The sequence below is a fragment of the Natrix helvetica genome, assembly GCF_964273705.1.
Source record: "Natrix helvetica genome assembly, chromosome: 5".
NCBI lineage: Eukaryota > Metazoa > Chordata > Lepidosauria > Squamata > Natricidae > Natrix > Natrix helvetica.
Genome location: NC_138551.1, coordinates 103,433,083 through 103,459,343, shown reverse-complemented (window position 1 = coordinate 103,459,343; position 26,261 = coordinate 103,433,083). Strand labels below are relative to the sequence as shown.

The 26,261-nt window shown below is 45.0% G+C and overlaps 1 protein-coding gene across 6 annotated transcripts in view; it reads left to right on the top strand.

Annotated features, from left to right (window-relative positions):
- LDB3 (LIM domain binding 3) overlaps positions 1 to 26,261 on the top strand; it is a 176,121-nt gene that overhangs the window by 76,375 nt on the left and 73,485 nt on the right. For 4 of the 6 annotated variants that reach the window (XM_081956513.1, XM_081956516.1, XM_081956514.1 and 1 more), the window contains exons 4-5: positions 1,784 to 1,859; positions 8,732 to 9,141. In XM_081956513.1, the coding sequence (XP_081812639.1) occupies positions 1,784 to 1,859; positions 8,732 to 9,141 (486 nt within the window). Of the gene's footprint in view, positions 1 to 1,783; positions 1,860 to 8,731; positions 9,142 to 20,948; positions 20,972 to 24,236; positions 24,441 to 26,261 lie in introns of all 6 variants that reach the window. The other 2 variants (XM_081956515.1, XM_081956518.1) reach the window with 1 other exon arrangement.

The following is a 26,261-nucleotide window of genomic DNA, read 5'->3' as shown; positions in this document are numbered from 1 at the left end:
AAGAATAGCTTTATTAACTGTAGCAGAAAAGATTTAAAGGAGCACAGCTAGAACATATACATACATATATTTATATAGAGAGTATCACAGAAGTGAGTGCACCCCTTAACATTTTGTAAATATTTAAGTATACTTAAATATTTACAAAATGTTAAGGGGTGTACTCACTTCTGTGATAACACTGAAGAAATGACACTTGTATGTGCATGTATACACACACAAACTCACACATATATATCCTGCACGCAGTGATTTCTAGAAACAACACCTGCTCGTCTCAGTGGGAAAGACCCACGCATCCCAGATGCGAAGACTGTCCAAGTGGTCCTTAAAATGACCGCCGACTTAGGGAGGGAGGGAGCCGCAGAGGCGGGGCTCAAAGGGAAGGAGAGCGGGATAAAACACCGGAGCGCTCTAAGCTTTGGAAACTCTCGCCTTTCCTTACCACGGAGCCTTGGAAACTCTCCAGACAGAGACGCATCCGGTCAGAAGAAGGAGAAAGAGAAGGGGCGGCTGAGGGAAGAGAGACGCGGGCGGGCTCAGCGATCCTGACGGGCAATCCCTGCCGCCAGGGCGGAACAAAAGCGGGCAGAGGAGATGCACCGGAGCGCCCGCTCCGATCCTGACCCAGCTTCGAGCCTCCCTTTACAGAGCCTCGCGCCCCCCCTGGGGGCGCGCCCCACTATTTGAGAAGCACTGAGCTAATGCCTACAACTTCAGTGAGTCCATTCAGCAACCTCATTCTCTGTCGTCCCCTTCTTCTTTTGCTCGCCACCTTCTCCAGCATGAGGGTCTTCTCCAGTGAGTCCTTCCTTCTCATTAGGTGGCCAAAGTATTTGAGTTTCATCTTCAGGATCTGGCTTTCTAAAAACCAGTGTAGTTGAGAGAGTTTACAGACATTGACATGTGCTACAAGCCATGTTGATGTCATGACCTCTGTAGCTACCTGTTTCTACAGCTCAAAACCCAAGATCAGAAGAGGCTCATTCCTTAACTCCAACTAGGAGTATCCACAGATTAATGGGCAAACCAGTCAAAATAGCAGCCGCAATGGTACAAAGAAACATTTAGACTCTCTCCTGTGAACATCCTGACTATGAACCAAGAAAGATAAATATTGCAATGTTCATTCAACCTTAATATATGCTTCGTCTCTAGTTTCTCTATTATTTTCTTTTCTTTTATTATTTTATTTTGAATTCAGAAGCCTCTGCGGAGTAGCATTGTCCAGTTCCTCTCTCTGCCCCAGCCTGTTTGGCTTAGTATAGTTAGAAGGTCTAAATGTAAAATTAAGCAGATACCGGTAATTGTTGGGTGAGCAACCCAATCATGTCCCAGTAGAAGGAAAGAAGTAGTAGATAATGATGGACATTGGCCTGTGTGTTATTTTTTTCAACCAATGAAGTTCTGTGTCCTCCATGGCCTTGAGGACAATTGAATGTAAAGAAATGTCGTTCCTTAGACCTCCCCTTCTCTTCTCCTTGTTTCCTTGCAACTTAAGGCTCTGACTTCCATGTGTTTGTTTGTACTTATATGAAACTCTTTCTTCTTAGTTGCAATTTTGAAATTCCTGTGTTATTGGAAGGAGATAAATGGAATGAAGGATCTAAGGACACATGCCCAGATTTGAAAAGGAGGAAAAAAATGGATGATGCATTAATAAAACTAGAAGGGTGATGCAAAGATTAAAGCCAATATTGGCAATGCTTTATAATAAATTGGTTAAAAGATGTAGAAAATCATCAGCTACTCAATAACCACTTTTTTCTTGTATTCTTCCCAGATCAAAACGTCCAGTTTCGATGTCAACAAGCACCCCGAGGATTGATTCTCCCATGCCCGTGATTCCTCATCAAAAGGTAGGCGTCTAACAGCTTCCTTTGTTTCTGTTGCATTTCTGGATGTAAAAATCTTCTCCAGGAAGACTGACTTTGAGCAGGAGAAAATTATAGCCACAATATTGTAATGGATCACATGGCAAAAATTACTCTGCCCTTCTAAATGAACAGAATTGCCATCTATCTCTCCTCCTCCTCCTAATTTGCAATAACGTGTCCTCAAACTTCAAAAGAATCCCCATCTTTGAGAGATACACACATTGTCTACAAGTTCTGGATCTTCTTTGTTAGTTGTTGTATCTGCTGTATTTCTTCTAATATTTGGAGGAGGAGGAGTTCAAGGAGAAAAAGAGAGAGAAGTCAATGATGGAAACACTCATGCTTTCGGTTATAACGTGGGGAGGAGACTTCAGCTTTTCAATTGGACCACCAGGACTGTTGAATTGCTGAACTTTTTCTTGTTTCCATACATTTCTGGGTAAAGGACCAAAATTGGAGAAGTTGTAAACCCTATGTTCTCTGGCTTTAAGAGAGTGAATTCTCTTTAAAGGTATCTCTGAAACTTTACAGCTTGCAATGTCCATTCACAGCATTTTGGCAAACTATATATGGAGATTCTCTGTCATTCAGGTCATGGATGCCCCAAAGGTGCTGTTTCCAAAAAGCAACTGGACTTTCTTGGGGTTTTTTTCTTTGAAAACTTTTTGCTTCTCATCCGAGAAGCTTCTTCAGTTCTAATAGAAGAACAGAAGAAACCTAGATTTGAAGAGCCTTCTTGGATGAGAAGGAAAACATTTTCGAAGTAACACACACATACACACACACACACACACACACACACACATACAAAAGTCCAGTTGCCTTTTGGGGGAAAAAGCATCTTTGGGACCTTTTGCCAAACTCTACCCGAACAAATGTTCATTTAACGGGAGGATTGCCTTGAGTAAGTAGAATAGGCATGAGGAATAACCATGAGAATATATCTCAGATTGTTTCTATTATACAAAGCGAAGAAAAGATGGAATGATATTACCTAGTTTGGGTAATGAAACATCTGCAAGAAAAACAAGCAAGCTCAGAAAACACCAAGGACCCCTCAGATGGAACTTGCGAGAAAGTTGAAATTAATACAGTCCTTTCAACTCTGTCTAAGTTAATCTGATACCCAAGATGTTGGGACTCTAGAAAAAGCACAGAGAAGAGCAGCCAGGATGAGTAAGGGGACTGGAGACTAAAACATACGATGAACGGTGCCAGGAACTGGGCATGGCTAGTTTAGTGAAGAGAAGGACCAAGGTAGACAGGATAGCAGCCTTCCAATATTTGAGGGACTGCCACGGAGAGGAAGGGATCAAGCTATTTTCTAAAGCACCTGAAGGCCAGACAAGGAACAATGGATGGAAACTGACCAAGGAGAGATTCAACCTAGAAATAAGGAGGAACTTTCTGACAGTGAGAACAATCAACCCATGGAACAGAAGTTGCATTCGGAAGTTGTGGGAGCTTCATCACTGGAAGCTTTCAAGAAGAGACTGGACTGCCATCGGTCAGAAATGGTGTAGGGTCTCCTGCTTGAGTGGGGGATTGGAATAGATGACCTATAATGTCCCTTCCAACTCTGTTTATCTGATCTTAATCTGATCCATTGAATGTTGGCAACGTGGACTGATTTTGCATGATAAATTAACCGGTCCTCTCTATGTAGATTGAGCATGGAGAAATGTATATTCTCAATCTCTGTTTGAGTTTTGGATCATGTGATTCTTCCTTTCTCATCTAAATCCTGAAGAGGATCCGTTTATTTGATATTGGCCCCTTAGCTAGGCAGTTCTGGGAATCTTTTTGCTTGATCATTGGGGTAAAAATCCTTCAGTAAATAACTGAAGAAATTCAGTAAATAAGATGTAAGAACAAGGCCAAGCAAAAGAAGAGAGCCATCTTATTATTAAAATGCATAATGTGAATAGAATAGGGATTATATTTAACACCAGCATTTCTAATGAAAACTCTAGAAAAGAGTCGATGAAACTTTTCCTTGTGTTCACTTCTGACTTTCAAAACTAGCAGAAGGGAAGAAAAAGAAGGAATCCTTTTCTCTTCCTTGTGCTTCAAATCTTTATCCTAAAGTGATGAGCTTTCAAATTTGGAAAAGCCTAAGGGTGAACCATGAAGGGTAGCAATAGCAACAGCACTTAGACTTATACACCACTCCACAGGGTTTCTACAGCCCTCTCTAAGTGGTTTACAGAGTCAGCCTCTTGTCCCTCATTTGACCCACTTTGAAAGGATGGACGTCTGAGTCAACCTTGAGCCGGTCAGGATTGAACTGCTGGCAGTGGCAGAATTAGCCTGCAATGCTGCATTTTAACCACTGGGAAGGAAGGAAGGAAGGAAGGAAGGAAGGAAGGAAGGAAGGAAGGAAGGAAGGAAGGAAGGAAGGAAGGAAGGAAGGAAGGAAGATAGTAATAGCACTTATATACTGATTTACAGTGCTTTTACAGTCCTCTCTAAGTGGTTTACAGAGCCAGCTTATTACCCCAAACAATCTAGGTCCTCATTTTACCCACCTCAGAAGGATAGAAGGCTGAGTAAACCTTGAGCCGGTCAGGATCGAACTGCTGGCAGTGGCAGAATTAGCCTGCAATGCTACATTTTAACCACTGGGAAGGAAAGAAGGAAGATAGTAATAAGCACTTATATACTGCTTTACAGTGCTTTTACAGCCCTCTCTAAGTGGTTTGCAGAGCTAGCTTATTACCCCAAACAATCTAGGTCCTCATTTTACCCACCTCAGAAGGATGGAAGGCTGAGTAAACCTTGAGCCGGTCAGGATCAAACTGCTGGCAGTGGCAGAATTAGTCTGCAATGCTGCATTTTAACCACTGGGAGGGAGGGGAGGGAGGGAAGAAGATAGCAATAGCACTTAGACTTATAAACCACTTTACACTGCTTTACAACCCCCTCTAAGTGATTTACAGAACCAGCATACGGCCCCCAACTATCTGGGTTCTCATTTTACCCCCCTCAGAAGGATGAATCAACCTTGAGCCTGGTGAGATTTGAACTTGCAGCCAGCAGAAGTAGCCTCCAGTACTGCACTCCAACCACTGTGCCACTGTGGCTCATTAGATATAGGCATTTGCACAAATAATCAGGATGAAATCCCACGGTGGGATAGCTCACACTTCTGACTATTTTCAGAGACAAGATAACCTTCAACTTATCTCGGCAAGATCCTCAGAGTTTCTTCTTCTATAAAAGGCCCTCAGAGTGAGCAATTAAATAAATAAGTCTCTGGCTCGGAGATACAAGCAAGTGAGATAAAAGGAAGGTCTACCGTTGTTTAAAGGCTTGTAAAAGACTAAAGATGAGACAGGAGGCTAAAAGGATGTCTCGTGTTGTCTTCTTCTTCTTCTTTTCTTTAGAAAAGTTTCTTCAGAGAGAAACTTAATTCCAGCATTCTGAATTCTCCATGAATCTAAATAAAAATAGTTAGGTTGATGGAGCCACCTGTATTCCAATATTTGAAGGGCTGCCCCAAAGAAGAGGGGGGTCCATTTCTTTTCCAAATCACCAGAAGGCAAAGCAAGAAAGAAGGGATGGAAACTAACCAAGGAAAGAACCAACCTAAAACTAAAGACAAATTTCCTGACAGTGAGAACAGTTAACCAGTGGAACGGCTTGCCACCAGAAGTCATAGGTGCTTCATCATTGGAGGTTTTTAAGAAGAGCTTGGACATCCATTCCTCTGAAATGGTATAGGTTTCTCCTACTTGAGCAGGGGTTGGACTAGAAGGTCTTCAAGGTCTCTTCCAACTCTGCTGATGCTGCGGATGCTATGGACGTGAATTCTTCGTGCAGTGTGGAAGTTGGCAGCTTGGAATTCACCCTTCGAAACCTTTTCATCACAGACAGGGACCAAATGAAGAGGCCATCATTTCTATCTCTTTGGCCAAGGGGTAAAGAAAGATTGGGGGCAACCAGAGTAGAATTACCATACTGACTCGGACCCAAAATTCCTGCATTGTAGATGACCTTCTTTCTTTAAAAAAAAAGGTTTTAATTTTATTTTAATTTCATACATATAACCACAAGTATGCATTACATCTGAACAGATTTTTTTTGTATTGTCCATTATTATATCATGCCCTCAACCTAAAACAGCTGTCGTTTGCTCTTCTGCTTTCAATTACACCATATTATACCCTATTTCACCACCGTCCTATCTCCTGAGTCCTTGGGAGAAGGGCGGCATATAAATCTAATAAATCCAATCCAATCCAATTCTCTCCCACTCTCCTTCTCCCTACCTCCTTTCTTCCCTCTAACCATCCCTCTCTTCTTTACTTCCCCTTCCTCTCTCCTTCTCCCCTCTCCTCTTTCCACTCCTTCTTCCTCTCCTACTTCTCCTCTCCCTTCTATTTCCCTCTCTCCTGTCTCTTCTCTTTCTCCTTACCTCTACCTTTCTCCTTTCTTTCCACTCTCTCCAATTAATTTACATGGTGTATTTCAGCATCTGAGCGCACTTCATTTCATATTTGCTGGTATTGATCATTACATTCCAATAAACATCTTTCATGTTTATGATTTTACATACATCCTCTTTTTAGTGGTATACCTATTTCAAAATTCCATTACTTGGTTTCCTCCCCCCCCCCCCAAAAAAAAGCCTATTTTTTTAACAAAGTGTGAGCCGGATTCAGATTTCCCGCTAAACTCATACTAATTTTACATAGTTATATATCGTTAAGCACCCCAAATTTTTAGCTCTCTCATTAGTACTTCAGTTAGTTATTCTCATTGGGCGTATTTTCAATTCCCACATCTTGGATGAAGAGGCCATCTGATTATAATTTCTATCTCTTTGGCCAAGGGGTAACGAAAGATTGAGAGCAACCAGGGTAGAATTACTGACTCGGACCCAAAATTCCTGCGGTGTAGATGACCCTCTCTTGTTGGCTCAAGCCAAAGCTATGTCCCAGGCAGGATCTATTAATAGCTTCTTCTCTGCAGCATGTTCTGCTCACCGTATTTCATGGCCTTGGCCAGCATGAACTTTCCCAGCGGCCTTTATCGCCTAAACTAATTATGCAGAGAGTGGCTACAAACATGTTCGCCCTTTCCTTTCTCGTTTATTGCATTGTCGTGTATGCAAATGCTGCTCAGCCATCCCTATTTCTTAAAGCATCTACTCTCCTATCCAGTCAAACAAATTGGCAATCATGCTGGACAGATGACCTGTTACATAAGCAATTAATAAGAGCATCTGTTTGGAGAAGGTTTATTGACGTTCCTCTTCGGGAAGAGGCGGAGTTCATATTTTTGGTTGACTAATGCAAGGATGCGGTGGCTCAGTGACTAAGACGCTGAGCTTGTCGATCAGAGAGGTCGGTAGTTTGACGGTTCAAATTCCTAGTGCCGCATAACGGAATGAGCTCCCGCTACTTGTCCCAGCTTCTGCCAACCTAGCAGTTCGAAATCACATAAAAATGCATGTAGAAAAATTGGAACCACCTTTGGTGGGAAGGTAACAGCATTCCGTGCGCCTTTGGCATTGAGTCATGCCGGCCACATGACCATGGAGAACATCTTCAGACAGCGCTGGCTCTTCGGCTTTGAAATGGAGATGAGCACCGTCCCCTAGAGTCGGGAACGACTAGCACATATGTGCGAGGGGGACCTATATCTTTACTTAATACAGGGAGCCAATGACTAATACAGGGAGCCTTCGACTTACGACCACCACTGAGCCCCAAATTTCTGTTGCTAAGCGAGACATTGGTTGAGCTTTGTCCCAGCTTACGACCTTTCCTGCCACCGTCATTAAGTGAATCACTGCAATGGTTAAGTCAATCTGGCTTTTCCATTGACTTTGCTTGTGAGAACTCCGCAAAAGGGGATTCTGTGACCCAGGAACCTTGCCATTGTCATGAATGTGAGTCAGGTGCCAAGCATCTGAATTTTGGATCACATGACTGTGGCAATGCTACAATGGTCATACTTGTGAAAAAAGGACCAGAAATCACTTTTTTCCAATGCTGTAGTAACTTCGAATGAACTGCTGTAAGTCGAGGACTACCTGTATGTAAAGTTGCCAACTGAGCTACCAGTAAAACAATATATCCATGTCGAGTGATTGCCTCTGCTTGTCTATAAACGGTTCTCACTCATTTTTACCCTGTTTGGATTTCTGAGCCAACCGATTCTACCCTGACAGCTCAGAATATAACATACTGTATTTTTTGGAGTATTAGACGTACCTTCCCCCCCCCCCCAAAAGAGGGAGAAAGTCTGGGTGCGTCTTATACACTGAATGCAGCATTTTTGGCCTCCTGAACACCCCCCCTTCACAAAAATGGATGTGCAGAGCGTTTGGGAGGCCTGCAAAGTGCTCCTGGGGACTGCAAAAACTAGTGGAAAAACTGATTATTTTTTGCTCATTTTTGCCTCCCTCAGCCCCCAGGAGCTCTTTACAAGCTTCCTAAAGCCTATGCATGCCCTGTTTTTTGGCAAAAAAAAGGCCAATTTTTGCTGGTTTTTAACCAGCCCCATTAGCACTTTGCAGGTCTCTCAAACTCTCTGCATGCCCAGTTTTTCACAAAAAATGAGGCATGCAGAGGGTTTGGAAGGCCTGCAGAGTGCAAAAACTTTTTTTAAAATTTACCTCTTCAAAATCTTGGTGCGTCTTATACTCCGGTGCATCTTATAGTCTGAAAAATACAATACCTGCATTTTTTTGCTTAAATAAATAGTTGGCAACCTTACTGCTTAATGTAGAATGCCAGAGCTGGGAATTTTTCCTTTCTGCATGAATGTTATTATTGTTTTCCTTTCTTCCTTCCTTTTTCCCCCTTCCCCCTTTCCTTCCTTTGCCTGCCTATTTGCTTCTACAGGATTCAGTCTCAGGAATCAGTGGCAACCGAGGGAGCTTCAGTCCTCTAAATAGCAGCTCTGTGTGGCCCAAGAATAGCATGTTAGCCAGCAATGGTGCACATTCAGGCTACCTCAGCAGACAAGAGACCAGTCTGTCCCAGAACTCTTCCTTCTTAATGAGTGCCAGCTTTAGGTCTTCCGTGTCCTCCTCTCAGTCTGGGACCCCTGAGCTCTCACCAGCAAAATCTGACTTAGGTTCGAAAACTGGCACAGTCTTTACTGACGGCAATAAAGCGAAGCCCCAGCTGAGCCCCGCCCGGCAGTATAACAACCCCATTGGTCTTTATTCAGCAGAGACGCTCAAAGAAATGGCTGATTTGCATAAGTTAAGTCTCACCCGGCGAGTTTCCGAAGGTGGACTTCTTAGAGGGTAGGTAAACATCATCAACTTGTTTTGCAACGATGCAGTCGGAAGTGTTGGGTGAATAAGTAACTGTCACACGGGGTTCCCTGCAAAATTTTAGCAACCAGTTAGCTGCCCGGTTGCTGGGTGGGCATGGCCATGGGGGGCGTGGAATCCTATGCCTCCTCACGGCAAGGGGGGTTCACCCTCCCCAAGCTCCAGAGATTTTCCTTGAGTCTCCAGGAGGGCGAAAACAGCCTCTCCCGGGCTGCAGGGGCCCTCTGGAAGCTGGAAATGGGCCCGTTTCTGAACTTCTGGAACATCCGGTAGGCCCATTTTTTGCCCTCTGAGAGTCTCCGTACGGGTCCTATTCTTATCTGGCATAATGAACGGGTCACATGGAGACTCCTAGGAGGAGAGGGGAGGGGTGGGTGGGGCCAGCAAGTCATTGCAACAACCAGTTCAGCGAACCGGATGCAAAATTAGCATCTGGTTTGCTTGAACCGGTCCGAACCAGCTAAATCTCACCCCTAGTTCCCTGGAAATGTTCGCCGCAGAGGTGGGCGTTTTCATCCATCATTAAGAAGATCTGAAGAAGTTGCCTTGCTGAAGCCATTCTAGATCAACCGTGGCCAATTAGGTGCCTTTGAAAAGCTTGCCAAGCACATACAGCCAAAACAGTTGTTCCTTTCTCTTCATTGGAAGCATCTGGGGTTCAAAAAAAGACCCCAATTCTGAACATTGGCAAAGAAAACAGATTCCCCTGAGTTGGCATTCCAGAAATAATCACTAGTCTTTTGAATAATAAGTTGGCCTGGGCTCTCCACAGCTCTCCAAATGCATTGGCACACGGAGCCATTTGTCAGGGCACGCGAGCCGCTGCCCTGTCAGCTGGCCAGCATGCATGCGCGCGCTGGCCAGCTGAGTTCACCCTTTTTTAAAGCCATTTTTCGCCCTCCCCAGAAGTCTGGTTTGCTCGGAGGGTCGTTTTGACTGCTTCAGAGGTTTCAGGGAAGCCTCCTGAAGGTCCCTGAAGCCTCCGGAGGGCTTCCGGGGAGCGGAGGAGGCTGTTTTCGCCCTCCCCATGCTCCTATAAAGGTTCTGGAGCCTGGGGTGGGCGAAAAAAACATGCAAAAATGGGGGGGGGGGGTTGTGCCTGTAGTGCACTGGGGGAGTTGTGCATTGCATTATGGGTGCGGCATGCCCGCACACGACCTCCCTGCGCTCCCCCCACTTATGGCACGCGAGCCAAAAAAGGTTCGCCATCACTGCTCTAAAATGTTGAAGATATGCTAGCTAGGCAATTGGGGAGCTGAACTCCCAATACCTCTGGAGATGCCACCTTGGAGAAGGCTGTTATATATTTCCTAAATATAGTGTTGAGCAGGGTCAGCAACCTTAAACACTCAAAGAGCCACAAAGGTCCTAACCGGAAGCCCCCCATTTAATTCTCGAGCTGACCAGAAGTCCAGTTCCCCCACCATAGAGTCTCCTCCTAGCATGGCGTCCTTTTTCCTCTACTCGTCCTAATCTAAAGCCCTATCAATTGTGGAGCCAACTGGTGACAGGGAGCCACAACAGAGGGATGAAAGAGCCACATGGGGCTCCAAAGCTGCAGGTTGCTGATCCCTGGTGTAGAGCAATTGAATACACATTCATGCCCATTTACCATGACTGATTTATGAGTACTTTAAATACTGAAGAATAATGAGTCGAAGACTCTGATGCAAAAGCCATCTGCATGGGTGGGCTTGGCATCTTCTCAGAATGACAACATGAGAAGGTGTTGAGATTAGCCCTAGAGAAATCACCTTGGAAGATAGGCTGCCTATGGCCCCAAGTATGAAAAGCTGCGAGAGTTTCTCCAATCTGGTGTCCTCCAGCTTTGGGGAATTGGAGGGGGTGGTAAGGTTCACCATACTTGAAGGCCACTGGCAGCTTAAAAACATGTTGGCATTCTAAACTGTGCAAAATTGATACTATTTGGACACAGTGGCTAAGACGCTGAGCTTATCGATCAGAAAGGTCAGCAGTTCAGTGGTTCGAATAACTAGCGCCGCGTAGCAGAGTGAGCTCCCATTACTTGTCCCAGCTTCTGCCAATCTAGCAGTTTGAAAGCATGTAAAAATGGAAGTAGAAAAATAGGAACCACCTTTGGTACTTTGTATATTGATGAGTAATCTTTCAGGAATTTCCTTCTCTTTCTTGTTTTTGGTTCCCATTACTACTGGAGTTGATGGACTAGTTGAAAATTTTCATTTCCAATGTTTGAGAAACTTGGTGGCTCCTATGTTCTACCAGGATTTCATCAAAGAAGATGCTTGGTGGCATGGCATGGTATGGCAGAGGAGATGGTTGCTTCGCAGGATCAGGTCCAGAGATAAATTTCTTGGTTATGCTTGTTGTTGTTAGTTACGAAGTCATGGCCGACCCATCACGACCCCATGGACAATGTTCCTCCAGGCCTTCCTGTCCTCTACCATCCTCTGAAGTCTGTTTAAGCTCACACCAACTGCTTCAGTGACTCCATCCAGCCACCTCATTCTCTGTCATCCCCTTCTTCTTTTGCCCTCAATCTTTCCCAGCCTTCGGCTCTTCTCCAGTGAGTCCTTCCTTCTCATTAGGTGGCCAAAGTACTTGGGCTTCATCTTCAGGATCTGGCCTTCTAAAGAGCAGTCAGGGTTGATCTCCTCTAGGACTGACCGGTTGGATCACCTTGTAGTCCAAGGGACTTGCAGGAGTCTTCTCCAGCACCAGAGTTCAAAGGCCTCAATGCTTTGGCGCTCAGCCTTTCTTGTGGTCCAACTTTCACAGCCTTACATTGCAACTGGGAAAACCATAGCCTTGACTATACACACTTTTGTTGGCAGTGTTGTGTTGTGTTGGTTGTGCTAAGTTCTGACAAATGAGGGAGAATTAGCTTTTCCTAGAGTATAAATTGCATGGAGTAACTGAACTTCAGTAGAAACAAAAGAAAGATTGGAAAACTTGGGCACAAGATCTCAACTTCCTCATATTTTCCAGTACATATTTCCTATCGTCTTGAGATCTGAACCTGGCATGGCTACTTTTAAATGACCACAAAGACCCTCTGGTCAGTTACAAACAGCATCTACATTTTCTCCGTGGGGTTTACTGAAACCCCAGCCAGATATCATGGAGGTTGGGCTTCCCCTCTGGATGCAAGGATAGCTCATTAAAGGCTTCCTTGGCAAGCACTGTTCTACCTGCATAAACATTGCTCAGAGGCATAAATCAGCCAATAGCAAGGGCTACAGAAAATGATACTCATTGCATTGACTGTTTTCACAGTAAGCAGACACCCAGCTGTCCTCTGCATTCCTAAATATGGATATAGAACCGCTCATCTCCTTACTGACTACTGTACAACGTGTTCCTAATATATCTTTCTGAGTTTCTGTAACAGGGAGATATATTTGGATGCAAAGCAAGGGGGAACATTGCTTCCCTGACGAAGTTGCAAGAAAACCTGGCTTGCTGCATTACAAGTTCCCCTACCCCCCCCCCCCAGGCCCCAATCCTGGATTTCCCATTAGAGCTAGGCTAGGCCAAGGAAGTTGAGAGAAAGCAGCATTTCTGTGCATTGATCTGTCCTATCATGTGATCAAGGCAGGCTTACAAAAAACTCTTAAATAAAGTTTGTATAACATTAGTCCATTAGAGGGACGCGGTGGCTCAGTGGCTAAGATGCTGAGCTTGTCGATCAGAAAGGTCAGGAGTTCAGCAGTTTGAATCCCTAGTGCCACTTAACAGAGTGAGTTCCCGTTACTTGTCCCAGATTCTGCCAGCCTAGCAGTTCAAAAGCACATAAAAAATGCAAGTAGAAAAATAAGGACCACCTTTGGTGGGAAGGTAACAACGTTCCGTGCGCCTTTGGTGTCTAGTCATGCTGGTCACATGACCATGGAGACGTCTTCGGACAGCATTGGCTCTTTGGCTTTGAAACAGAGATGAGCATCACCCCCTAGAGTCAGGAATGATTAGCACATATGTGCGAGGGGAAACTTTACCTTTTAACATTAGTCTGCAGATATTTGCCTCTCTGTAGCAGAATGTCCTGTTCCCTGTGGGTTGATAAGATAACTTTGAGTTCAGCCAGGATGTTCATTGCAGCTGGCTGAAAATAAAGCTATGGCTGATTTCTACTAACCCAGGTTTTATTTAGGGCTACTTGGCCAATGATATGGGCACCAACACCTTTGAGAAGCAGGTAGCTCAAAACTGGGTTAGTAGAAACTCAGAAACCCAGAGAACTGGGTGGTTACACTTTCCTTCTCAGTGTGACCTGGTGGAAAAATTCATTTGAGGTGTGAAATGCTCCTTAGAAGTGGTTCAAGAGGTCACCAATTTAATTATTTTACTTAGTTTGTCAAACATGTACGAGATAACAGATATAAGTATAAACATGGGCATGAGCACAGGAAATGAGTACAAGTAAATGGGGACAGTAGGACAGGGATGGTAGGCATGCTGGTGTGCTTATGCACGCCCCCTTTTCTGGACCTCTTAGGAATGGTGTGAGGTCCACAGGTAGACCGTTTGAGGTTGAAGCTGTGGGGGTTTGGGAAGTAACAACGGAGTCAGGTAGAGCATTCCAGGCATTTACCACTCCATTGCTGAAAACGCATTTTCTGCAATCGAGTTTGGAGCGGTTGACTTTGAGTTTGCATCAATTGTTTGCCTGAGTATTATTGTGGTTGAAGCCGAAGTAGTCATTGACAGGTAGGACAATTTAGCAGACAATTTTGTGTACTATGCTTAGGTCAGACAATAGGTGGTGTAGTTCTAGGTTGTCCAAGCCCAAAATTTCAAGCCTGGTGGCATAAGTTATTCTATAGTGAACAGAGGAGTGGAGGACTCTTCTTGTGAAATACCTTTGGACTCGTTCAATTGTATTAATGTCCAATATACATTGTAGATTCCAGGCAGATGAGCTGTATTCAAAAATTGGTCTGTCAAAGGTTTTGTGTACCCTAGGACATTGCAGCAGACAATTTTGTGTACTATGCTTAGGTCAGACCGTAGGCTTCGGGTGCTCACCTAGGCCTGTTCCATGGGACTGGAGAGCAGACAGCTCATTGAGTTTTAGCCATCCATCATCCAAATCCCCTGGTCAGCGGTGGTCAAGTTTCAAAAGGTGATCATTAATTAGGCTGATTCTCACTGGGGTTTCAGCCAAGTGTGGGAACTGAATTATCTACCATGGTTTCTTGGATGCGTCTACGTTGGAAGAGGGACATGGATTCTTGTCAAACTTCTCAGGGTGGCTTGATCCATTAATCGTGGCATCCTTCTGCTACCCCTGGCAGACCTGGGTTATAGGATCTGGTCTCCAGGATCCTCTTTCAGTCAGTTGGTATGAAAAGGTAGCTCTGGGTATCTGCAGGGACTTTTGACCCGAGGGGCACCACCTTCTCGCGTTTGCATTTGGCTGCTAAATAAAACTCCTGGGAAAGGTCACCTGGAAGTTTGCAGGGGGACGTCATAGATTCGTGGATCAGATCCAGCCTTGCTCTTCAGTGGATGCAGGAGATGTCATGGATCTTGAGCCTGGTATCAAGTGCAGCTTGGAAAAGAGCAAACTAAATCTGAATCCACTCAGGATAGAGAAGATCTGTCCATACAGCATATTGTAGGTGGGATTACAGGCACTCTGAAGAATGGTTGTAGACAGTGGTGGGATTCAGCTGGTTTGGGCCGATTCAGGCAAACCAGTTGTTAAATTGCTGGCTGGTCCCGTCCCTTCCAGGAGTCCTCATTTTGACTCCCAGATAAGTGCAGGGAGGCCTGCTAGGCCCAAAATGGGGCACGGGGAGTTGCAGCGCACCCCCCCCCTTGGCCCATTTTTGCTCCCAGAAGGCTTCAGGGAGGAATACTAGGCCCAAAATGGGGCATGGGATGTGTGATGCACCCCCTCCCCCTCAGTGGCTCATTTTTGCTCCTGGGCTGTGCAGGAGGCCGAGTGCTGCCTGTCACACCCCCTGGCCATGCCCACCATGGTCACACCCACTCAGCCGGTCATTAGGGCAGAGAACCGATTGTTAAATTATTTGAATCCCACCACTGGTTGTAGAGCTTGAGATTCTTCTGGACGCCAAGTGGTGACAGTTGTCATATTGACTGATTAAGCACCATCAAGTTATTTTTTTAATTCGTAGCAATCAGATTCTACATAAGCTGTTCTAGCAGGATGCCCAATGGTTCAATCATTGTCATAGTACTAGAAACCACTATCTTCATCCTCCTCTTCCCCTCTTTGCTTCCACTTTTCCCAGCGTTCATCTCTTTTTCGGAATGTTAAATCTTCACATAATATACTGTATCCAAAGTAGAATTGGACAGTTTCCAGAAGTATTTTTTTCATAATCTCTTACTGGATTTGCACATTTGTCAACTCTAATTTATATATCATTCATCTGTGGTGGGTCTTTAACCTCTACAGATAAAATAGAATAGAATCCCCCGTGCATGTAAAGGAAGAGCCACTGGCAGAAATTAAGCAGCAAGAAATTGAGGGGGGGATATTTAATCTTATGGTCTCACTGCTACTTAGCTTGATCTGGGTTGTGGATATGCACATTTGACGTGAAGAACCAAATGTCAGGGTTCCAAATAGCATCCAAAAATAAATCAGAGTCCGAGACAAAGCATTCCTCAAGGTTCCAATTTATTAAGAGAGCCATGTTGGCACATCTGGGAAAACCCGAATCTGAAAGCTTCCCAATTTTTCCCACTCAGTTGAAAGTTCATGATCTTGCCCCCACACCCACAAGTCCATCACATGGTCCAATCTCCCACTGCCATGCTGGCAGTTCCACCCATCCAGTTCCGGTCAGGTGCAGAGATGCAAAGACAAAGGATGACGGGAACTGACCTTGGCTTTCTACAAGGAATTTTGTTTTGGTTACATAGCATCTAACTTCGTACAATCCCCGCTCCCATTTTCCCACAATAGAAAAGGCATAATAGAATAATAGAAAGTGTGGCAGGCCAAAGATCCAAAAGAAAAGATGGCTGCAGGCCTGACACCAAAGAGTTAAGTGTCTCTTTGAATGTCTGTTAATATTTCTTTAGCATATATTAATATTTCTTTTAACCCATCCCAGACCTTAAGATCCCTGTAGCTTAATGCTTAAAGAAGATAGAGCAAACACAAATGTGTCAGAATTTCTCCCAATGTTCTCTTGTAGACTGGCAATTAAAAATAACTTATAAACCTTGACATAGTCAAAAATACTTTAGATTAGCAAACGGCATTCAGCTCTGATCTTGTTTCCATTGAACTGACTGTATATTCATTTCAAAGTTCGCTTTGAAAAACCTCTCTTATCTTGTAAAGCCTCAAGATAGTCTTGTTCTTGTTTTCCTTAAGCTAGGTAGACAGAAGAAGTGTAGAAGTTTATTTCAACAAATTTTAAAATCATGCATTTTATTTTAAATCTGTTCTTACACTGATGGTTGCTTAGACCAGAGGTCACCAACCTTTTGGACGTTAGGGACCACTAAATCCATAATTTTAAATCCCGTGGACCACTCATATGATCTGCCTAATGACTGGCTGGGTGGGCGTGGCAAGGTGGTCATGTGACTGGGTGGGTGTGGCCAACTCAATGTCACTCATGTTGAGGGACGCCTTGCCAGCGTTTACTCGCCACTCCTTGCCTGTGAGCCTGGGCTCCTTAGGGCCCCAACAGGAAGCAGTTGCTGGAGCTAAGCAGATACCATGAGAAAGAGTTGGCAAAACAGCTCAATTCAAATTGGATCTGACCAAGAAGGAGGCTCAGCTGAAGCACCTCACTGAGGACTACGAACATAGGCTTTCCAAGTAAAGGGAAGATCTGTGGGAGTGCAAGGCCAGGTACCAACGCCTGGAGGCTCAGTGGGCTGAGATGGTCAGCTAGTTCCAGGCCACGATGCAGTCCCACTGGAACAGGGTCCTCTGGCTCTTTGCCACCAGCGGCACTTTTCTCCAGCCTTCGTCCAAAGCCCCATACCAGGAGGCTGAAGAAGAGCCCAAGTCAGAATTTCTGCCACCCTCTGACCAGCACACAAAGACCCCGAAGAGGGAGACTCTCTGCAGCAACACAAGCGTTCATTGCACGTATCCATCCCAGGGGCCGTAGTTTGAGGACCCCTGATTTAGTGCAATATAAAAAAATGAAAATAATTTTGCTGCGGACCACCAAAATTTTCTCACGGACCACCAGTTGGTGACCGATAATTTACACCAACGCGTTTTCTGGTTGTATTGACTTAGCATTGATATAAAGTCCTCTAAATCAGGGGTCCCCAACCCCCGATCCATGCACCAGCACTGGTCCACGGCATACCACCAACCAGAACGCGCAAACAAGTGAAGCTCCATCTGCGGGATGCAGGCAGCATGCAAAACCACGTCCCCTCCAATCAGTGGTGGGTTTCAAAATTTTTTAGAACCTCTTCTGTAGGTGTGGCCTGCTTTGTGGGAGTGGCTTGCTGGCCATGTGACTGGGTGGGAGTGGCTTGCCAGCCATGTGACTGGGTGGGCGTGGCCAACTTGTAAAATGTGGTGAAACTCACTTAACAATGGTCTTGCTTAGCAACCAAAATGTTGGCTCAGAAACTCTGGCATTTGAAGCACGCCAGTCTTAAAGCGCTCAAGTTACAAGACCCTTGCACCCCTAACCCTTCAGAAAAAAATCCCCAAGGGTGCTCAAACTTGACAGCTTTAAGACTTGTGGACTTCAACTCCCAGAATTCCTCCTCTCGCTCTTTATCTTGGTGATGTGTGGACGGGCGGGTGGGGGGGGGAGGGAGCTGGAACCAGTTCTAAATGACACTGTAGATTTGTGGAACCTCTTCTATAGAAGAGGTTACAATTGGCAGGAACCTACCCCTGCCTCCGATCCACCCAAAAACCCTTTCTCCATGGAATCTGTCTCTGGTGCCCAAGAAGTTGGGAGCCACTGCTCTAAAAGCTATATATTAAAATTATAGTGATTATTTAACGTTTAAAGGCATTGTGGGGTCTCAAGAATCAGAAGATTAAACTGGAGGTTTGAAATCTTTCAGCAATGGTGATTTTTGATATCCCCCCCACCCCAAAAAAGTGTTATCAGTAGAGTTGAAAGTGAGAGATGTTTGGAGAACAGAAATTTATTTTCACATTTCTCCAGCCAAAGATTGTAGACATCAATTTAGCATATGCATCTGTCACAGTGAATGCAGCACCCCGTCAACCTTGGTGGAGCTTGATGAAGCTAAGCAGGGTCAGTCTTGATCAGCACTTGGATGGGAAACGTAGGATTGTATTGGGAGGTTAAAAAGATAAATTTGGATGGAAAGCCACAGCAATGTATGTCGTGCATGTTGTACAATGTATGCTGTTGGTATGTTGTTGCCAAGGTTAGATGTCTCCATGAAGTCACAAGAAGTTGATCTTAACTCCAGGAGAGCCTTAAACTCTTCTATCAGGAGACTGTTCTGGCCTAAGCTTCCCAAGAGCATGAAACCGACTCCTCGTCCTGATAAAACCTATTTTATTCTGGTTAAAGGGAATTCCTCTCCAGCAAAGTCCTGGCCAACAGTCTTTCATGAGATTTCACAACTACAGACCTTGATCAGGCTTGGAGAGTTGCCAGCCAATATCTTCCAAATGCCAATATGTAGCAGACAATACTTGGCAAGAAGTCAGGAACAGATCTTCACTCTAATGAATGGAACTAATTCTCTCCTGCAAACCCCCCTCCGCTTTATTCCCTATGGGAGGAGCCATTCACTGTCCACCTGTGGCTTTACTCCCGAGGTGACTCTTGTTCGTTAGCTGTTCCCTTCTCCTGGCAGCTCTGTGCATGCACACACTGGGAACAGGCTCCAGCTGTTCTTCTGCCCCACTGATCCCTGACTCCGAAGGCAGCTGATAACTGTCAGACAGCCCTGGCCCTCTCTCTGCCTCCGACACAGAGCCCTCATCAGAGCCTTCCCCAGACTCCAGGACTGGCCAATGTTCCTCCCCAACCTCCTCACTGTCTGAGTCTGCCACCAGCTCCGCTGGCCACTTGCGGGCCACAACGAGACCAACTCTCCCACTCCCAAGGAGAGAAGGGCACACCTAATTTCTATTTTGAAACTTGAAGGGACACCAAAGAGTAGGCAGAACTAGGGAGCTGAGTTAAGCATGTTATAAGCTTAGAGTCATTTTGTTGCCACAAACAGTCCCGATCCAACCCCTCCTGAATTCCATTGACCTTTATCTGTACCAGTTCAGTATTGAGCTTTAATTGAACAAATTCTTGTGTATAGAATAAATCTGGGCTGCAATCTAACAGGTGGTTCTGAAACTTTGCACATGATAGCACATATCTATACCCCCCCTCCCAGGATTGGGGTCTATTGTTTGAGTCTGGAAGGAAGAACAAATTTCACTCCCTCCCAGCTGTATTCCATTCATTTCAACCATGGAGATCAATAGGAGACTTGGGTCTCTACTAACTCCATAGCTTCCTCCAGGATTCGCTATATTGTGGGGCAGATCTCTGGGGTTTTGACTAAAGTGTTGCTCTTGTGCAAACAAGTTGTATGTTCAGCTAGTTGTAGTCCATCTAGAGGAAAGGTTAGGGCCGTGATGGCCAACCTATGGCACACGTGCCAGAAGTGGCACACAGAGCCATCTCTCCAGGCACATCAGCCATTGCCCGTTGCTCTTCTGGGTTCCTGTGTGCAGATGCCCGCTGGCCAGCTGGCCTTCGTGCATGGGGAATGGTGATGGGTTCCAGCAGGTATGCCCCGGTATGAGCATACTGGTGGCAGCTGGAGCAGCAGCCACCATACCAGAATAGTGCTTTGGAGAGGCCACCCACCCACCCTTGTTCCTTATCTGTATTTAAGCCAACCAGGCCATTTGCACATACACATGCAATGTATGGCACCTGCGCAACCTCTGCCGAGCAGCTGGAGCATTGCAGGGCCATGGGTGCGCATGCATGCACAGCGCACGTGCCCATGGTGGACACCCGGCCCTGTTGCAGCATACCGGTTGCAACAGGATCTGGAACCCACCACTGGTGGGGAAGCACCAGAAACTGGAAGAGCATCTATCTCCCAGGTGCACATGCGCGCTCTGGGAAGCTGAGCTTATGGTTTCTGGCGTGTGCATGCGTGCCCACCAGCTGGCCTTAGCGTGTGCATGTGCACTACAAACCGGAAGACCATATGAATGGCACGCGTGTGCATGCCGGAAACCGGAAGATCAGTTTCACAGCACGTGCATGCGTGCTAGGGAGCTGCTCTTCCGGTTTCCAATGCTCCTCCACATGCACACACGTGCTCCCATTTCGGCACTCAGTCCCGAAAAGGTTCACCAGCACGGGGTCAGGGGCTTTTCCTTGCTTTGAATCATGCATTGTTTTCATAGACCATTTCATATCAGAGACAGCAATCTATGTAGCAATGCACAGGTTTGGCCAAACATTATTGCAACTCTACAAATTCAGGAGGTTACGTTCTGGTCCCTATATTTCCTTCTCTTCGTCACATCTTTCTTTCTTTCTTTCTTTCTTTCTTTCTTTCTTTCTTTCTTTCTTTCTTTCTTTTTCTTTCTTTCTTTCTTTCTTTCTTTCTTTCTTTCTCTCTCCTTTATTTTCATTCCTTCAATTCTTCCTTCCTTCCTCTCTCTCTCTCTCTCTTTCTTTCTTTTTTCTTTCTTTCTCTCTCTTTCTTTTTCTTTCTTTCTTTCTTTCCAAAAGATTTAGATGCCTGCTTAATACCTCTTTATCTCTTCCTGTTAAAGAAAGCTGTGGAAATCTGATCTTCTTTTTTTCCTTTCTTTCCTCTAGGTCGTAACCAACCCTGTGACCAAGTTAGTATTCAAGAGTGTGTCAGTGTTAAGTGGCGATGTCCATTTTCTTGGAACAGCATGTTCTGGTCCTTTGTGCTCCTGTTCCATCTGCTTGCAAATGGAATGTTCTTTTAACAGCTTATTGGGGTGTCCGGCATCATCTCAAAAGGCCATTCCCCCGGGGTCCGTTCCAAGAATAAAACTAACTTAGGAGGCATTTTGGCCAGAATCCATTGCCAATATATTCCTGTGTCTGGAAGGGCCTTTTTCATCCAAAGCATGTTTCTAGAAGAACATTCTTCTGAAAATGATTTCTAAAAGGTCCTTGGGTGTCTCCATGGGCTGCAAGGTTGAAACAATAATCTATAGATGGAATCTTCCTATGCAAATCCTGTGAAACTTTCATGACCAAAACCCTCACTAAGGACTCCAGAACCCACAGTAGGGAGTAAAGCTGGTGTGGAGAGGGGCATGGGGAAATTTCATTGTGTTTTTTTGGTATGATGTGGAGTTTTTATAGAACTTCAAGGTAAATGTCATAGGTTTTCTTTCCCCCTAAAAGGGAGGGAAGCTCTGTGGTCAATTTTTAGTAGAAGGGACTCAGAAGACTACAAAAATCAGAACTGGATGGTCATAGATTGCCATCCTACCTCTGTGGGAGTCAATGGCTTCCATTCCTCCTATGTGTCCGGGAAGGAAAAAAAGGGTCCAATTAATCAAAGGGGATCAAATCAATATAGGGACGTGGTGGCTTGGTGGCTAAGACGCTGAGCTTGTCAATCAGAAAGGTTGGCAGTTCAGCGGTTCAAATCCCTAGCGCCGTGTAACGGAGTGAGCTCGCATTACTTGTCCCACCTTCTGCCAACCTAGCAGTTCGAAAGCATGTAAACAATGCAAGTAGAAAAATAGGAACCACTTTTGGTGGGAAGGTAACAGCATTCCGTGCGCCTTCAACATTTAATCATGCCGGCCACATGACCACAGAAATGTCTTCAGACAGCGCTGGCTCTTCGGTTTTGAAATGTAGATGAGCACCGCTCCCTAGAGTCAGGAACGACTAGCACATATGTGCAAGGGGAACCTTTTAATCAAAGGAGTTTATAACGGCTGCAAAAATCAGTGTCCATGGCAAAGTGTGTGGTGCTTCAGTTTGTGAGGTGCATTGTGAGGAGGCTGGCCTGCTTTGGCTCCAATCAAGGTGTTTCTGTAAACGTGTTGCTTTAGACTTCAATGCATGTTGAGCTGCTTGCCTTGGGTGTCGTTCTCCTGAAGTGCATGTATTGTTTTTGGTGTCATGGTACTCCCCTTATAGAGACCTCATCCTGCTGAGCAAAGGGGTATCCTTAAAGACTTCTCACCCTTTGGCAACTCTGAAGAGAGCAAACATCGGTACTGTTTCTCTTATCCTATGGCTGTTCTGACCGAGGCTTCCCAAGAGCATAAAGAAAACTCACTGCCCCATCAAAAACTCCCTTTATTTATTGACTGTGAATTCTGCTATTCACATCTAGCAAAGTCTTTCAAGAGAGGATTTACAGTCGCAGACCTTATCTGGCTTGGAGAGCTGCCAGGCCGATATCTGCAAAAATTGGCAAGGAGTGTTGGAGAGTCACAAACCAATTAAGCAAACTCATTGTCTCCTGCAAACTCCACTCCCCTTATGATCCTCTTTTATTTCCTCTGGGAGGGGCCATGCATCGTCCACCTGTGGCCTTACTCCCAAGTCAACCCCTGTTCTTTAGCTGTTCCCTTCGACTGGCAACTCTGCGCATGTGTAGACTGGGAACAGGCTCCAACTGTTCTTCTGCCCCACTGATGTCTGACTCTGAAGATAGCTGATAACTGGCATACGGCTCTGGGCCCATCTCTGCCTCTGACACAGAGCCCTCATCAGAGCCTCCCCAGTCTCCAGGACTAGCCGATGCTCCTCCCCAACCTTCTCACTGTCCAAATCTGCTGCCAGCTCCGTTGGCTGGGGCCACAACAACTGCTCTAAATCCATAAAAACCCAGAATGGTTTTATTTATTTATGCACATTGCTGCAATTTGTATTTGAATATTTCTGAATGTCGGGCCTCAGAGGATTTTGCTAAATGCCAATCTGGTAAGAAAAAACTTCTAATTTTTGCAAAGTCACATGAAGAAAAGTCAATCCGCTATAATCCATAAGTACGAATGTCAGATGCAAAGCCCCACAATGATCACTAGTTGGCCACAAAGAGTTTTCTGCTTCTCTCTGCTGCCATCTACTGAATCTCAGGCCAGATACATTATATAGAGGGCCATTTAATGACCGCACACTGACTTTACTGCTTGCGCCGGAGTCTTGAGATACCTTTGAAGAAAATAAGAAGGTGCTCCAAAAATATCCACTACATCCAAGAAAAGCTTGTAGAAGGAATTCCAAATTGACTCACTCAGCTCTCTTTGGCCTAAGAGTGAAGAAAAGAAAAACTCACAAGATTTTCTTGTAGCCCAGATCCATAAAGTAGATTCTAGCATTGTTTGCGGTGTTTGTTTCCTGAGTCAAGGGGCTGACACTACTATCCAGGGCTGAACTTCAGCCGTCAAAACTAGAGATGCCCAAGTCTACCTTTGAGGACAGAAGAAGCATCTAGCTATTCCTGAGCCAGCAGAGACTCGCCTTCTAACATGAATTAAATCGGGGTGAAATGCTACCGGTTCGGGCTGGTTCGTCCAAACCGGTTGTAAACAAATGCTACCAGTCAGCTGTGCAACAATCAGCTGTACCACATGATTTCAACCAGGAAATCCTGCTTTCTAGCGAATCTAAATCATGGGGCACAGCTGTCCTCCCCCCGCCTCGCTGTTCTACTTACCTTTGAAGACTCAGAAAAGGCTTCTTAGCACCTGTGGTGTGCATGAAGTGCATGTTTGGCGCACATGAGCATGAAGCGCACATGTGCACGCGAAGCAAACCGGTAGGAGACTTCAGAGCATTTCACCCCTGAATTAAATTAAGGCAGATCATTCACAAAGCTGCTTACTGGCTACATCGGTTACTCATTATTTTTTTATGCTTCGGTTAGAAGACCATCAGACGCATCTCTGAGAAAAGTTGCCTTCTTGCTCTTTGCTGCTTGTTGAATTCTACTCTGCTGACCTGTGATCAAATGCAAAGAGTGTGTCTGTCTGTGTGTGTGTGTGTGTGTGAAAACATTCCATTGTGCTCCTAAATCTTTTCCTTCCCCCTCCTTAATCTTTTCATGGTTCCTTCTTTTTTTTCCCCTCTGCACTTCCTGATTCCTCACTTCCTCCATCCCAGCACGGAGTATGTGGAACGTTTCAACCCCAACGTCCTGAAGGATTCTGCCCTGTCCACGCACAAACCCATTGAGGTGAAAGGCCCGGGGGGAAAAGCCACCATCATTCATGCCCAATATAACACCCCCATCAGCATGTATTCTCAAGATGCTATCATGGATGCCATTGCAGGCCAAGCTCAGGCCCAGGGTGGTGAACTTGCTGGGTAAGATCCCTTTTTTTTCTGTATGTACCTGCTGTGTGTGTTACAACTCTTCCCTCCTCTTATCCCAAGCAACAGAGGTGGTATAATTTGATGGAGCAAGTTGGCTACTACCATCATGGGGCAGAAAATTCTTTGAAAGCATCGCCAGATATTTTGCAAGATACTCTACTAGTTTCATTCCTTTCTCTAACCTTCTGAAATATTCTGCCAAAGCCACACCAACGGGGCAATGTTGGTAGTGTTCACTCAGTGTTTCTAAAGCTATGCAACAGAGAAGGATCAAGGGTGACCCGAGAACAGTTTTACACTATTTGAAGGGCTGTCACCGAGAAGAGGGTGGATCGGTCTATTCTGCAAAGTCCTTGAGGACTGGGCGAGAAGTAACAGATGGATAGGCTTCCAACCTATCAAAGAGAGAAGCAACCTAGAACTAAGGAGGGATTTTCTAATAGGAAGAACAATTAACCAGTGGAATGGTTTGCCTTCAGAAGATGAAGGTATTCCCTCAATGGAGGTTTTCAAGAAGAGATGTGGAAACCATTTGTCCAGAATGATTTAGGGCCGTGATGGTGAACCTGTGGCACACTTGCTGCTCTTCTGGTTTCCGGCCCGTACATGCACACCGGCCAGCTGGTCTTCAGATTTCTAGAACTCTGGGGTAGCAAAGACCAGCTGTCCGGCATGTATGCGCGTGCTGGAAACCAGAAGACCAGGTGACCAGAGTGTGCATGCACACCAGCCAGCTGGTCTTTGAGTTTACAGGACTCGGGCGTGCGCACACACGCATGCATGCACACTCATTCCAGTTTGGGCACTCAGTGCTGAAAAGGTTCGCCATCATTGGCATAGGGTTTCCTGCCATGGGAAGGGGCTGAACTAGATGATTTCCAAGGACTCTCCCACCCATAATATAATATTATATGTTCAATAAAGTTGGAGAAATAGTTAAAAAGATGGGACTGAGCTACGACATAAAAATGATGTTCTACTTCCTTTGTCTTCCCGTGTTACAAATTGCTCCTCCCTCCCATTTTCTGATAACATGTTTTTTTCGTTTACTGGATTTGTACGCAGCCAAATCTGAGCAGACATACAGTGGCATTGTGGGAACAATTAAAATTTCCCCAGGGTAATGTAAACTAAACATCTGCTATACAACCTAAAATATGAAGCCATAAAAATGTCCCCATAAGTAAAGTAAGAGTAAAACAGCCAAGAACCAACCATAAAATCTCCTCTAATGTTCTAATACAATCGTTATACTAAAAGCTTTAAAAAAAAACCATTCCTTTTGTAGGCTGTAACTGCCAAGGCTATCATATCCGTTTCTTTATTTTCTCAGTCTATTAACAATCTCATTCATTTAAACCAACGCTTGTGTGCATCTAATGTTTAAAGCTAGAGAAAACCTAACATTATTGACAGTTAAGTTTTATGGGAAAGCAAAGAATGTTTTTGTGGTATTCCGATGAAATGAAGAGATCTGCTTATTTTACATTTTGGACCCATTATGTACATGTGCTGTCTTTGGTAGCTTTCTTAGCAGCTTATCTTGAGATTTATTTTCTATTTGGGATGGTTATCTAATACCTTTCCGTCTAGTACCCATGGAAAGGAAATTGCCACCATTTGTCTCCATCAATTCATCCAAACTTTCATTTATCCATCCATTCATCTATCCATTTATCCATCTATCCTTCCATCCATCCATCCATCCATCCACCCATCCACCCATCCTTTCATCCATACATCCTTTCATCCTCCCATTCATTCTTCCATCCATTCATCCTCCCACCCATTCTTCTATTCTTCCTTCTATCC